The following is a 14,485-nucleotide window of genomic DNA, read 5'->3' on the forward strand; positions in this document are numbered from 1 at the left end:
GAGTAAGGCGTTGATCTTGGCATGCTTCCACCTCTCCGGGAAGGTTGCTGTCTCAAGGGAGATGTTGATGGCCTTCTGGAGATGAGGTTCGATGGTGGTGCTAGCTTTGTTGAAGAATTGGTGCGGGCATGGGTCTGACAGAGAGCCGGAGTGGATGGTGTTCATGATTTTGATGGTGTCGTCGTCGTTTATGTTGGCCCAGGTGATCAGGGGTTTGATATGGGTGGTGGCGGTGGGGTCTGAGGTGTCGGTGGCTGTCGGGGCAGTCAGGTTGTTGAAGCTGTTGTGGATGTCTGCGATCTTGCGATGGAAGAAGGTGGCAAGGGAGTCGCACAGGTCTTGCGATGGTGGGATGTCGTTGGTGTTGGAGAGTTCCTTCACGATGTTGAAGAGCTCTTTGCTGTTGTGTGCATTGTTGTCGAGACGGTCCTTGAAGGAGGCCCTTTTGGCGGATTTGATGAGGCGATGGTGTCTGTGGATGGCGTTCTTGTGGGCTGCATAGCTGTCTGGTGTCTGTTCGTGGTGCCATTTCTTCTCTAGTTTCAGGCAGGTTTGCTTGGAGGCCTGGAGGTCTGCGGTGAACCAGCTGGCTTTCTTGTCAGTGCGTCTGTTGGAGGGTGTCTTGATCCTGGCTAGTGTTGGCGCAGTCGTCGATCCAGAGCCTGAGGTTGCGGGCGGCGGTGTCTGTGTCGGTAGGATTGACAGGTGGGCTTCTGGTAAGGGTGGTGTTTAGCTGGTCTTCGGTGATTTTGCTCCAGCTGCGGCGGGGGATCTGTTGCGTGTGCTGATGGGTTTCCGGAAGGTGAAGTGGATGCATCGATGGTCGGTCTAGTGGAGTTTGGTGGTGTGGCTGAAGGAGACGTGTGGGCTTGCGAAGAAGATGGGGTCAAGCGTGTGGCCGGCAGAGTGGGTGGGTGTTGTGATGAGTTGTCTGAGACGAGGTTGTCAATCAGGGTGGTGGAGTTGGTGTCATCGTTGTTCTCGAAGTGAAAGTTCAGATCTCCGAGGAGGATGTAGTCTGTGGAGACAAGGGCGTCCGTGCTGACTAAGTCGGATATGGAGTTGCTGAACTGAGGCTGAGGTCCGGGGGTCTGTAGACAAGAGTTCCTCTGAGGGTAGTGTTGGGATCAGTGTGGATCTGGAAGTGCAGGTGTTCAGCGGTGCTGAGGGTGTCTTCGGTGCTGGTCGAGACCCTGAGGGTGTTCTTGTGGATGATGGTGATTCCCCCTCCTACTCCGTTGGTGCGGTCCCTGCGGGCGATCTTGTAGCCGTCCGGGATGGCGATGTCTGGTGCAGAGGAGGCCTTCATACAGGTCTTTGTCAGGAAGGCGACGTCTGGGAAGGATGTGTCGAGCAGGTCCCAGACTTAAACGGTGTGTTTGCGTGCGGAGCGGGTGTTCAGTAGTATGCATCTGAGGTGGTTGCGCCCTGTTGTGGTGGGCGGTTTGGCGGCTCGGAGGCTGGTGAAGCTGCAGCTGTGGCAGGAGAAGAAGGGTCCTTTGATGTGCTTCGGGCGGCCAAGAAGCAGGTGTGCTGTCGTCTGGTGTTGAGTGAGTGGAGGGTGCTGGTGGTGTAGTGGAGGCGTTCAGTGTGGCGTCCGCGGAGGCCAGGGGTCTGTCGCTAGGCGCGGACGGCCGCAGACGGGCTTGCCTTAGGCGCGCCTTTGGCGTTCCAGCGGCCATCTTATGAGGGGAGGTGGGAGGGAGGAGCAGCTGGGAGGCGCGAGCGTGGCGGCGGATGGGCAAGTAGGGGGCGGGTACGCAACAGCGTCAAAATGAGAGGGTAGAGCGGGCGAGGTTACAGAATGCATAAAACGGGCACAATAACACTACAACAGTACAAAAAGGAATAAGGCAAAATACAATTAATTACACTAGGGGAGCAGAAGCACAATCACAACAGGGCTAACAACGGAATAAATGGCACAGTGAGCGCAAGAGCTTACGGACTACCAGTGGTCGACATGTTTCGTTGCTGTAGATTTTGCAACTTCATCAGGGCAATTAGGGGTTCGCCACTTTTAAATTCCACTCATCGCTTAATTATAACCTGGGGGTTGCGTGTCTACCGCATACCTGCTACCTCCCTCAGACAGGCTTCTGTGTCATTAAAATCACGTATCCTGCTGGAAACCCGCTACAGTCTGGGCTTCCTGGCCGGTGAACACACGTTCAGTAACTCAGCCCTGATGAAGTTGCAAAATCTACAGCAACGAAACATGTCGGCGACTGAGACTCACATGAACTTGGTCTGATGTGAGTCTGTTTTAGCTTGGAGCACTCACAGCCCAGAATAAAACTGGAGTGGCCAGTGAGCGCTTCAATTTTAATGTGTGAGATTCACTTTTTGCTTTTGTCACTGGGGCCACTGGTGAATGTGTACACTAAACAGCGATTGCTACTTATTATCTGCTGTGGCACGAACATTCAGCACATTGTATGTCTGTTGTGGAGTATAAAGGATTGTTACATGGTGTTTGTCCTTTCCTTCCGTGTGTCTGTACCTTTTTCTTTCCACTATACCGAGAGTCAGCTACCTATGATGAGAAGTGGGTAGACTGGCAATTGTTAGCCAGATAACCCCATTGGTGGTTCTACCGTGAGGCGCTTACTCTTTTTCTCCACAATTTTTTGTGGTATGGGTGATGGTTGTTTGGCAATTTTTAACTTTACCTTATATGTACTTTGACAAAGAGTGACACTTGCACAGGTATTAAGAGCCCTGATACATCAGGAAAGGGGTAGTGATATTATTATGCACACACCTATATGAAGCCTGCAGCTTAATCGAATAAAGAGTGTCTTGAGGGACAGGCCATATTTGGTTTGGCAGTTTTTGAGTGGGGGCGGCCTGTACCTTTGTTCCCCCTAAGACTCCAAGGGAGTCGATACCAGATAACCTACACCTGAAGTCAGTCAGGGCAGGGGTGCACGTCTGTACTTTGAAGCTGGGGACATTCCCATCCCAACATCTAGTTTATCTTCACACTTTAAATGAGCTTTATATGCAAGTGCAGAATATAATTATTTATTATTTCAACTTGCAACAACCATCGTGATCTATCATGATTTCAATATTATCATTTACTTTGCAGACATGAGTTCCTACTGTGCCTTCTTTGCATAACATTTTACGTTTAGCATTAAAATATAACTTAAATATTGAAGTCTGTAACACGCAATGAATTCTGGAGATTTTCTTGCACTATGCCAAAGCAGGATGCTCTTTATTTAAAGTTATTACAAGGTCGCATTATTTGCTGAAAATTAACGGTATAATGTATGTTCCTAAGGTACAATTATATGACATTTGGAGTCCACTCTATTAAGATGGATAGCTACTTCAAAGCAGCTGTGTGTGACCTCGACAAACTACTTGATGACTTGGAGGAAAACACTGGTATGTGGATTTAATTTTGTTATTTTGAAACATTTTGATTATCTTACCTAACGTACATCTAAGGGCCATTACAAAGTGTTCAAAACTCATTCTAATGAAATCGCAGCGAATGTATTGCAATGTCTGGCTCGATCACCAGAAACACTTAATATACCTTGGTTCCACTGTTTGACAATGACAATCTGGTTTTAGGCAATACGTAATTAGTGTACTTTGCTTAGATGGATGCCACATAGGCAGGTCTACAGCAGATTAATACTGTTATTTTAAAACCACATTATTGCCATAATCGTTGATAGTGGATTTGTGAATTCAAATAACATTAATGATGGTATGCAACAAGGATGACTCTGGAACTCTTTCACTGTTAGTCATGCTCCTCAGGTTGTACATGTATGCCAGGCAAAGGTTGAACGCCACTCAAGATGCACTTCGCTGATGAGGTCAACAAGGACTAAATGAATCTGTGAGTTCCTGCTCATTTCTGATGTTCGGGCTATAGAGATCCTTTCGAGGCAGGATTAAGACACGTATGCTGTATTGGCATAGAAAACACAGAATCCATTTAAGACTCACTAGAGGAATTCCTAGCTTATATGTTTGGTGCAAACACTTTTGTTGATCACTTTCTCTTTTTCATTTTTCAAAATCGATTTATTAAGCACATTAAACCTTGGTACAAGCCAAAGGCCACAGAAACAACATGTATGTTCCAATTAATAACTAAATGCAGAATGGTGGTAAGCAATTAAACTGGTTACTGATTATTGTCCTCATATCAGAAGTAGTCATATTACCGTATTTTCCGGCGTATAAGACGACTTTTTAACCCCTTAAAATTTTCTGGAAAGTCGGGGGTCGTCTTATACGCCGGATACAAAATTAGACCGTTTGTTTTCATGGTTTTTTTCAACAGCGCGGACTACTCCTGAAGGTTCCTGCGCTTCCGGCCCAGCCGGAGGTGGGGGAGGGTGGCTCTAATCCAGCCGGAGGTGGGGGAGGGTGGCTCTAATCCGCCCGCCAGCCACAGAGGTGAAGAGTCGAAGAGCATTGCATCCTGGGGGCTCCCGCGCACAATTGGCTTTCAAGCCGCAACTTCGCTCCAACTTCGCCCCTACTGCCTGGTGGGTACCCCCGAGGCCTCCCGCAGAAATTGGCAGCCATAATGCCGGAGGATTCCCGCCGGAGCATTGCATCGGTGGACAACGCTGAGGATCCGCGATAGCATCCACGGAGTCGGAGGACGCCGCCGGGCACTGGAGCTGCTTCACTGCGGTAAGCTGAGCGTACTCGGAGGACTAGCGGGTGGAGAGATTACGGTAGGCTTGCAATATTCCCAGCATACAAGCAAGGTGGAAGAAACATTTCCCGCCTAAGTTACATGGTTCAAAAGTGACAATAGCGAGCAACCAAAATACATGAGGTAGCAATCGGTACATTACAAGAGAAAAAAGTGATAAGTGTGCAGGTTATAAAAGCATACAAGGTACAAGTAGAGTGTTGGACTGTGCTGGAAGTGGGGGTAGTCTTGGGGTAGTCTTATACGGCGAGTATAGCACAAAACCTAAATTTGATCAAGCAAAGTGGGGGGTCGTCTTATACGCCGGGTCGTCTTATACGCCGGAAAATACGGTATAATTGCGGGTTAAAGGGAGTGGAAGAAAGGTAAAGCATAGCAATAATTCAATTGCTTCATGTCCCCCTGCTGCACGCGGGCCAATGAATCCCTCACGGCGCTCTAAAAAATATCGTAATTGACACTGCCACTCTCCTGCAAGGAATTCCTACTATCCAAACATCATTCTTTCAGTGCGTGGCAAGGAGCCAATGTAACACAACAAATACTGCAGTCAGCATCTGAAGTACTTCCCTTTTATATCCATATTGATAGACTTTTGAAAAGATGTTCATCTAGATGCTCTAAAACATGTGGATGCAGATCATGTCACCACCTCTATTTACAAATTTTTCTCAACATTCAAAGCAATCGTTCTGCACTTGGAAACGTAGAGCCATGGTCAGTTGTAAGAAGCCAAACACTTTAAGGCAGCTCTAAAATGCAATGAAGCACCTGTATACTCATCCTTCCTCAGAAAAAGCAGTAATGAGGACATTGCATCCTCTCTGCTTGACAATGATGACACCATCACCCCCAGCATCCTGTTTGTTGCAGTGCTGGCCTATTATCCAAGCTTACCACTTCCTGTTCCTGACGCACCAGCACAGTTCTTGAAGTATTCAGTGACGTGCATCATTCTTTTATGTGCTTGGGTCTCCAAAATTGTCCTCGAGTCCAGATCCTGCATCTGCTTCTTTTTGTGCTCCACCTTGGATAGGAATGTTGATTATTATGTGGTGTGGTTGTAAGACCTCACCATGTATACTGTCACAATCTTTATCAACTCTAGTTAGGTCTCTTTAATAAAACCCTTAGCTCAGTCTGGGTAGCTGTGGCAGAGAGTAGTCTGACTTAATCCAAAAAATAAGTGTAACGCATTTAGTAGTATTAACACAGTTAATAAGTAAGACACTCAACTGACAGAGACGGATGGGGGTGAGGTGTGTGTGGAGACAACAGGGAACCGAGAAAGAACTATTGAAAACATTAATGGAGACTAGTGATAAATTAGAGCTTTACACATTGAAGTCACATCGTAAACTGCTTCACAGGGAGGGAGATAGATCGGGCGGATTACTGCCTGGATCCTCCGCCGAGAGCTGCCCCACACCCCAGTGCTTGACCTCACAGATCTCCTGGGGAGTGAGGCACAAACCTAAAAGTACTTGCTAGAGGTTTTCCGGGGACATTTATAGCGATTATACCCTAATTCAGGAGACCCGGACCATGATGGTCTTTGGGACTACCTGACAGGGATACGGATTCCACTGCTGGGTGACGAGATATGAAAGGAATTGTACTCGGCCATCACCTTAGAGAAGGTTCAGGCAGCTATTAAGTCCTTTCCAACTGTGAAAATGCCAGGGATTGACTGCTATGCAGCTGAATTTTATCAGGTTTATAAAACAGAACTGGCTTCCCAGAATACTCGAGGTTTACAAAGAAGCCTTTGACAAAAATATACTTCTGCCCTCAATGTGAGACAGTATCATAGCAATGATCTTGAACCCTGGTACTCAAGCATCTGACCCGTCTTCCTACTGTCCCATCAAAATGATAAACATCGACATGAAAATATTGTGTAAGGTTCTAGCCTCCAGATTGGCCCTGGAAATTGGCAGGCTGGTCCACCCGGACCTGTGTGGCTTCAACTCGGGGCATAGTACTACCATGAATATCCGGCGCTTAATGCATGCCCTGCATGAGGTGGAGGGCAGGGAGGAGAATTTAGCCTCAGTATCCATAGATATTGTGAAGGCCTTTGACACTGTAAACTGGAGGTACCTGTTGGCCGTCCTGGATGCCATGGGGTTTGGCCCTCGATTAACAAAATGGGGGAAGCCCATGGCCAGAGTTGGATTGGGCAGCCTGTTCTCCTCCCCCCTGAAATTGAGAGGGGTATGCAGCAGGGCTCCCCATTTTCGCCCCTGATTTTTGCAGTAGCACTGAAACCCTTGGCCCTGAGATTCACGTGGGATATGGTGGGCTGGGGAATTCGAGTGGGAGGAACCAACCATTTAATAGCGCTCTATGCAGATGACAAACTTTTCATTTTGTCAGCATTGAGTCAATCACTCCCCTTGCTTATCGAACAGTTTGACACCTTTGGGGACATCTCAAACTGCATATCAATATGAATGTCTTTGATGTTCTCCCTGGGCCAGCTCGAGACATGGGACCCCACCACATTGCTGAGTTTATCACTGCACTGGGAAACTGACCACTTCCATTATTTGAGAATAATGGTGGCACATACAATTCAGAAGCTGAACCAATATAATATTGCACATGAGACAGATGGCATAACCAAATCTGTGCAGTTTTGGACCTCGCTCCCCCTCTCTCTAATAGGACGTGTTGCAGTGGCGAAGATGGTGTTTTTGCCACATTGCCTATACATTCTACAACACTCTCTAGACACACTACCTAGGACAGTCTTTAAGCAATTACACTCCTTATTAACTACGTTAGTGCGGGCGGGAGGTCGGAGCAGAGTCACCAGTGAGGTTTTACACCTACCGGTTGGATGATGGGGAATTGGCACTGCACAATCTGGAACTTTACTTCTTAGCATCTCAGCTGCAACATTAGCACACTGGTTATATGAAGGGGGAAACTGGAAAAAACGTTAGTCTCTGGTGACCAACGAGAGGAAACGTTGTCACAGTTACTTCATCACCGTGAGAGAGGGATCCTAAAATGCCAAATTTAATCACGCACACATCATCATTGTGGGAGTGTGCAGTCAGAGTGGTGCTCACCCGTGCCCCCTTTGCACTAGAGTTTATCTTCTGAGATCTCCCAGCTTTCTGCTTGCTGTCTAACGCAGTTGATGTTGGCACCTGGGGCAACAGCGGGTGCATGACCCTGAGTGATCTATATCCAATGACACGTTTATCACTTATGAAGCAGCACAAGAAACATTTGGAGTGAGCCAGGGTCAGTTTTAACATATTATGGACATAGTACGTGAGATCTGGCCCACATAGCCGTACATCCCTCCTTCCTCTGAACTATTTCGAACGCAACTGGAATTAAGTGGAGGTTGACACTTAGTTTCCCATCTGTATAGAGCTATGACTTTGGATAAACCAAAGACAATATTTCGAGCCAAGGTGATGTGGGAGGAAGCATTGGGTACACCATTAGAGGATACACGATGGAAAGGACTTTGCGCACTTGTTAAACACGGCATGAGCAATGCGCGGTCCAAAGTAGTACATTTTAAGTATATACACCACACGTCATCCCAGTTTTCCTACATAGAATAGATCCCACCAAAACTGATGGGTGCCACCGATGACAGTGTAGACCTGCAACTTTCCTTCACTTAGCTTGCCACTGTCCTCCGGTACAGGCTTATTAGGAGTTAGTAGTCAAACGTTTGGAAAACATTGAGTGTGTAGAAGTGGCGTTGGACCTGACCACCTCTCTCTTGGGGACAGTTTAGAAACGCAAAGGCAGGAAAATGGAATTGAGATTTCTGCAACTCGCCCTGCTGCTAGCAAAACGGAGAGTTGCCATTTCCTGGATGAATCCTTTTGTGCCCTGGGAACAAGGATGGTAAAGGATGAAACAAGAGTGGGCAATATCTGAGGAGGTGAAACTATGTCATTGTAGGAGAAATTAACATGCACAAGAGGATTTACAAACCTGTTTGGAGACCCTTGCTATATTTGGGGAGCTCGAGGCGGGCTCTGCAGAAGACGGACGGGAATCGGAGAGTTGACCTTTGAGGGCATCTGTAGAGAGGGATGCAATTACCTGGGAGAAAAGGATTGACAGCTGATTCCAATTGTGATGTTATTTGCATAATGGTCCCTTTCAGATGATGGCTTCAATATTTGAGCTCATTGCTGATTCACTGTTTGGAATGTACTGCTTGTGTATGTAAAACATAATTTGTAAATACAAAAAAAAAGAAACACAACAACAATCTAACACCAATTTATAAAAATGAGTATTTTTATCATAACAAACACCGAAATGACAAATATATCACAGGAAACTGGAGATATGTTTTTCAAAGTTGTAAGTCATTTCTTTAAGTAAAGATGCAATATATCTTTGTAATCTGTTGAGCAGTTTTTGGCAACTGGCTAGTGGGGCTGTATCTCTTATCTTTGATGGGACATGGTGGAGTGGTATCTATTGACCGGGACTTCTTTGGCCCAGAGGGACAGTTACCTGCCCCTTCCAGCAGTATTTGTGTTCTCAGTATCTTTTTCTCCTTTACTATGGTTCAGCCAAGAAGTAGTCCTTATGTTGGGGATTCAGGATGATGAAGATACTGAAGACCCCCAGGAGATGTGGTTAGTTTTGCAGGTGCTTACCTGGCGTCCAAGAACATCAGGGGGTCATGTCCAGCTTCAGGACTAGATCTCCCATGATGCACTCAGGGAGTCTAGTGCAAGCCAAGTCTCTTCAGGTCAACTGGTCTCCCTGTTGCAGCACCCCCATTGGTTGCTTACTGGTAAGTACCGTTTTTGTTTCTGGGGCTCAGCATCCACTTCGGCTACAGGTTCCATTGGCTTGGAGACTCCTGGAAGGTCAGGCCTCTGTCGCTCTGCAGGCACTTTGGCATCCAGTGGCAGGCAGGCATTCATGGAGAGCTGGTCTCTTGAAGTACAGGGTTCCTTAGCTTTTGGTGATCCTGAAGCTTTTTAGGGGGGGGTAACCAACTAGCCCTTGAAGAACATTTTTTCATCCTGGCTCAAGAGGAGCTCTTTTCCCTGAGTGGGCACAGCAGACATAGTCCTCTTTGTGGGTCCTTTGGGTGTACCAGGTGAAGTCTAGATTTGGTACAGCTTCTGTTTGCTGGGTCTAGCGAACAACAGGACAATCCTTCTGTCTTCATCCCAGGCCGGTAGTGATCTGAGGACTGTGGGGCCACTTTCATGCCATCTCTGTATTTGTAGGAGGGGAATACACGCTTGCCAATGGCGCAATAGTTTCCTTGGGGTCATCTGTTCCAATTTACATCACTTCCTGGGGGCCTGGCTACCTGTCTAATCCCAGGATACCCTTCTCTACCCAAATTCAACATGGTGAAAGTCTTCTTTGTCTGTGAGGAGCCCCCGGCACACCCTTGGGGAGTACCCAGCATGATGAGCCTTCGCTCCTGGAAAACCGGTTTTGAAATCAGGATTCCACCACTGGAGGAGATGCCAGCCTGTATGCCTACACAAAGGAGCAGGCAGGCAAAGGTGTAATCACCGTTTGCTTATGTGAAGCTGTGCGATCTACGGCCACTGCCCTTAAGGTAGTCTTGTTGCTGATGGAGGTCACATTTCCTCCCACCAGAAATTCTCTTTATTCCCTAGTCCACTTCACTCGTCATAGCGGGGGCAGCATGGTTCCCGATTGACAGCTCCGGCAGATAAACAGGAAGGACTACCAGAGTTTTTGGCAACATAATAGTGACTTTCTAAACTCACCTTTCTAGTAACAGTTATCTTAAATATGATTGCGACAATGCATTGGGTTTAATGTAACAATTTATTTGAAACCCTGGATTAGTGTCTTTGGTGGTCCCGAATGGAAGCTACCACTTGGCACATTTGCTTAATGAAACCCCAGTTGGACCAACAGCCTTCCTACAGATAAAACGACAATTTGGTGTTTTCAGTGTCGGGTCATGTTAAACACAAAAGAAACATGCTCTTCTTTTTAACATTGGGTACCCTGCTTGGTATGCTTCCAAGAGCTTCCGTAGGGGTGGCTTATTAATATCGAAAAGGAAGAGTTTGACCTAGCGAAAGGTTTTGGCATGTCGAGCATATTATTATAAAGCTGACCAACTAGTCTGCAGTGGCAGGCCAAGTGTCCTGGTTTTACCCTGTCACTGTAGTGGTAGCACAATTAAGTGCTGCAGTCCTCTAGTGACATTTAACTTACTGATCGGAATACCTTTTGTACCATTTACTAGGAACTTATAGGTAAGTTAGATGAGCGAATCAGGGATTAGCCAATTGTAAACTTACTTTGGAAATTAGAGCACATGTACTGGGTGCTGTACAGCAGTGCCTAGTACTACCGAGTCAAAAGCCATCAGCATCAGTCTTAAAGCTTGAGGGTTGGTGGGGTCGGGGAAGGTAGTGGAGATCATACAAAAATACATCCTTTAATACATTTTGGATTTTAGGTCGTCCAATGAACCTTCCACTTGTGAGACCTTTCAGTGCATGCCATTGGTCATAGTTCCTAAACCCCCAAAAAGGTCATACAGAACACTATAAACTTGTGTGAAGAAGGCCAGACGAGGCTCATAGATGCGCTCTCCTCCCTCCAAGGTTCCTGCTTCTGCCATAGATCAAGAAAGTTTCTCTGGTCCTTAGTCTCTTTTAGTTTCAGTATCATGGTGTGTATAACCATATGGCATGAAACGCTTACACACTGTGTAAAATAGAACAAGATCTGCCCCAGTCTTTAGAGGCATCTTTCAGTAGTCACTTAGAATATTGCTGAAGTCAAGTAATGGTTGGGGTGGGTAGGAGTTACAGAACTTCCCTGCACAGCACTATGTCCACAAGTTCTGCTGAACTTGTCTCCCTGACTGCACCCACCATTTTGCACGCTCTACATTGCTACCAGGCCATTTCCCTCAAAACTCTGATTGTCTAGATTATGCGTTTTGGTTTTGGTGTGAAATAGACTAATAAAGATTCCTAATGTGTGTGTGTTAGGCCCTGATATCATACTAATATAGTGTGTGCTTGTAGGACTAGGCTAGTCTCTGGAAAAGAGAGGCCCAGAACCATTTTGGTCACACTCCCAAGCTTTTTATGATTTGGTGAATCGCGGACTTCATACAAAAGTTTTGGAATTTTAACAAATCAGACACAAATAAGAAAATCAATCCTGTGTATGTTTTCTTCATTTCAGAGGCCTGGAACAGGCTGGGTTTGTTTTCTTCATTTCAGAGGCCTGGAACAGGTCCCATGGAGGTGTGATTGCTGGAGTGCTTCCTTCCCTCCAACTCTGCTGAGGGAAGTGCTTTGGGAGAGGATTAGCGGTGGGAAAAGAGGCCTTGCATATCTTCTTTTTTCATTATTTATTTTTAATTTGTGCACCGTATCTCAGTGACTTGCTGGGTGAAACTGCACAGATAAAACAAGCAGCCATCGGACTCATCTTTATAACCTTTTCAAAGCACAGAGTTACCACGTCAATTTTTCAAACTTCTTAAAATGTTTGTTTAGAACTGTGCCAGTGAAAGCCTGTGCCCACCGCAGTCACTTTAAAAACTAAATGATGTTTAGTGATATGCACCCGTATCAGTGCAGACCTTCCTTGTTTAGCTGTACCATTCTTCATTAAGGTATTATACAGGGCTACTCTTGGATGTTCCAAAAAGCTATTTGCTTGCTAAAATCATAAGGTTATTAGGTGACTCCTTGCCATAAAAGACACAGTTTGCCTGTCTTGGCATGTCATTTAACAACCATAAGCGTTCTGAAATTTATAATCTAAGTTCATGTTAACTGAAGAAATTGCAGCACAGTTCAAGATTAACAAGCATTTAGCAAAGCCAATAGGTCTCGCTTTTGGCTGCCAATACAGACCTGCTGGCTATGCCAGTGGTTTTTGACAATGCTGTGCAGCATCAGAAAAAGAAATGCTTTTTGTTGGTGCTGCTTAACTTTAGCAGTGACATGCGTATGGCTGCCGTTAAGTTTATTTTTTTTTTAATTCCACATGGTGGATGCCAAGCTTAGATCAGATGATAACATTAAAACGTGCCTGTGTAAAAGGATCAGTGTAATGGCAAATTATCATTTAATGGACCGTGTAAAAATTTAAGAAAAATGTTTTTCAAACATTAAGACTGTGACAAAAAGGGGGCGTGGCCTGGGGGCGATGGAGTGAGCAGCGAAGCTCTGGACCTCTGTCCGGCTGACCCCCACTACGATCCATCCTGATCCCCCCCCCGAAGCCCAAACACACCCAGTAATCACCCCGGACCCACCCTGAGGTAGTGGGCACCCTGATGCGGCGTGAAGTTGCGTTACAGCAAAGAAAGAAGCCCCCGAGGCAGCACGACCGAGGGAGGCAGTACAAACTCCTCAAAATGGCTGCACCCAACGGAAACCGACGGAGAAAACCCAGGGGACTGTCCCCGGAGAGTTGGCGGCACTGAGGAAGTGCGGAGCCCACTGCGATCTACGGCTGCAGACTGCACTGGGTCCTGGAGGGCAGAGACGAGTGGCTGGCATGCAGTGGACCCACAAGCCGAGAAGTGAAAGCGGACCGAGATTGAAGTGGTTTCAGACGAAAGAGCCCTATGAAGTGTGAGATGCGAAGGGCAGCGTGAACAGAAACGGGCCCAGCAGTGTGAGTATTTTCGTGGCGCAGTAGGGAGCGGCTGTGTGGGCACCCCAGAGAGAGAGTACCTGTGGTGCTTGGAGGACGTAGGTGGCGGCTGCCTAATCTAAGATGGTTGACCCCAGCGTGGCGCTGACACCAGAGACTGAGGAGCGGACCGGAGCATTCCGAGAGCTGACGAGAGCCAGAGGGGCACTCCAGTAATTCACACCTGTGGTCCCACCCTTGCAGCAAGCAGGATGAAGGCGCCCAAAAGTGGAGGGTACCAGTAGGGAGCACTTGCGCCCCCCACCCCTCAGAGTGCAAGAATCGGAGAAGACCAGATTTGGGGGGGCGGCAGCAGCGGGCATATTTGACCCCCCTCCTAAAGAACACAGGCAGGAAATGACAGGTAGCAGAGGACGCCAGGGGCGGAAGAAGGGACCAAGTCCTGGCCAGCTGAGTAGCCGGGAGAGTGAAGCGAAGCCCCCTGAGCCTCAAGACAGTCGTCACGCACTGCAGAAACACCCAAACAAGGAACTGGGGTCAAGACCAAGGTGCAACGTGATGAGAGGCCCTGCAGCAAACAGAGGTCCCCGCCCTCCCCGAAGACGGACACTTAGCAGAGAGCGCCAGCGCCTAGGGGGGGAATCCCCAGAGGCAACAGATAGAGGGGAAGGACATACCCCTGCACAGTAGAGGCTCACAGAAAAGCAGACAGTGGACAAAGAAGGGCACTGAGCACTACAAACAGTGCAGGCAGCGCAAGGAACGCTGTTAATGAACAAAAAGCGTGGGGAGAGCCAAGCTTCCCCTAGAGGTGCACTGAACCAGGAGCAAAAGCCCAGAACTTGCGGTGTTGTGCTGGGGGTGTGATCACCCACTGAAAGAGTGTAGTCATCTCACGAGACGCTGGGCCACAGGACCCCAGATGCTAGAAGATCCTCAGCACGGACAAAGGAGGGCCCTCCTCCTTGGGGAACAGACCATAGCAGCATAGACCCTGAGAAAGGCGCACACACAGGCCTGACGTGGACGGTGAATGAGAAATGGGAAAAATTACAAAGAAGGGCACTGAAGGAACCCTGCTGGAGACTCGATTGAGGGAGGTGAGACCCCCCAAACTCAGACTGACTGCCCCCCAGCCCCAACTTTACAAGACAT

General features: G+C 47.4%; 1 protein-coding gene across 5 annotated transcripts in view; it reads left to right on the forward strand.

Moving 5' to 3' along the window:
• Positions 1-14,485, forward strand: part of ZFYVE16 (zinc finger FYVE-type containing 16) — a 743,498-nt gene that overhangs the window by 89,161 nt on the left and 639,852 nt on the right. For all 5 annotated transcript variants that reach the window (XM_086960830.1, XM_086960829.1, XM_086960828.1 and 2 more), the window contains exon 2: positions 3,293-3,399. In XM_086960830.1, the coding sequence (XP_086816956.1) occupies positions 3,303-3,399 (97 nt within the window). In that variant the 5' untranslated portion in view covers positions 3,293-3,302. The remainder of the gene's footprint in view (positions 1-3,292; positions 3,400-14,485) is intronic.

The sequence above is a fragment of the Lissotriton vulgaris genome, chromosome 3_1, assembly GCF_964263255.1.
Source record: "Lissotriton vulgaris chromosome 3_1, aLisVul1.2, whole genome shotgun sequence".
NCBI classification, from domain to species: domain Eukaryota; kingdom Metazoa; phylum Chordata; class Amphibia; order Caudata; family Salamandridae; genus Lissotriton; species Lissotriton vulgaris.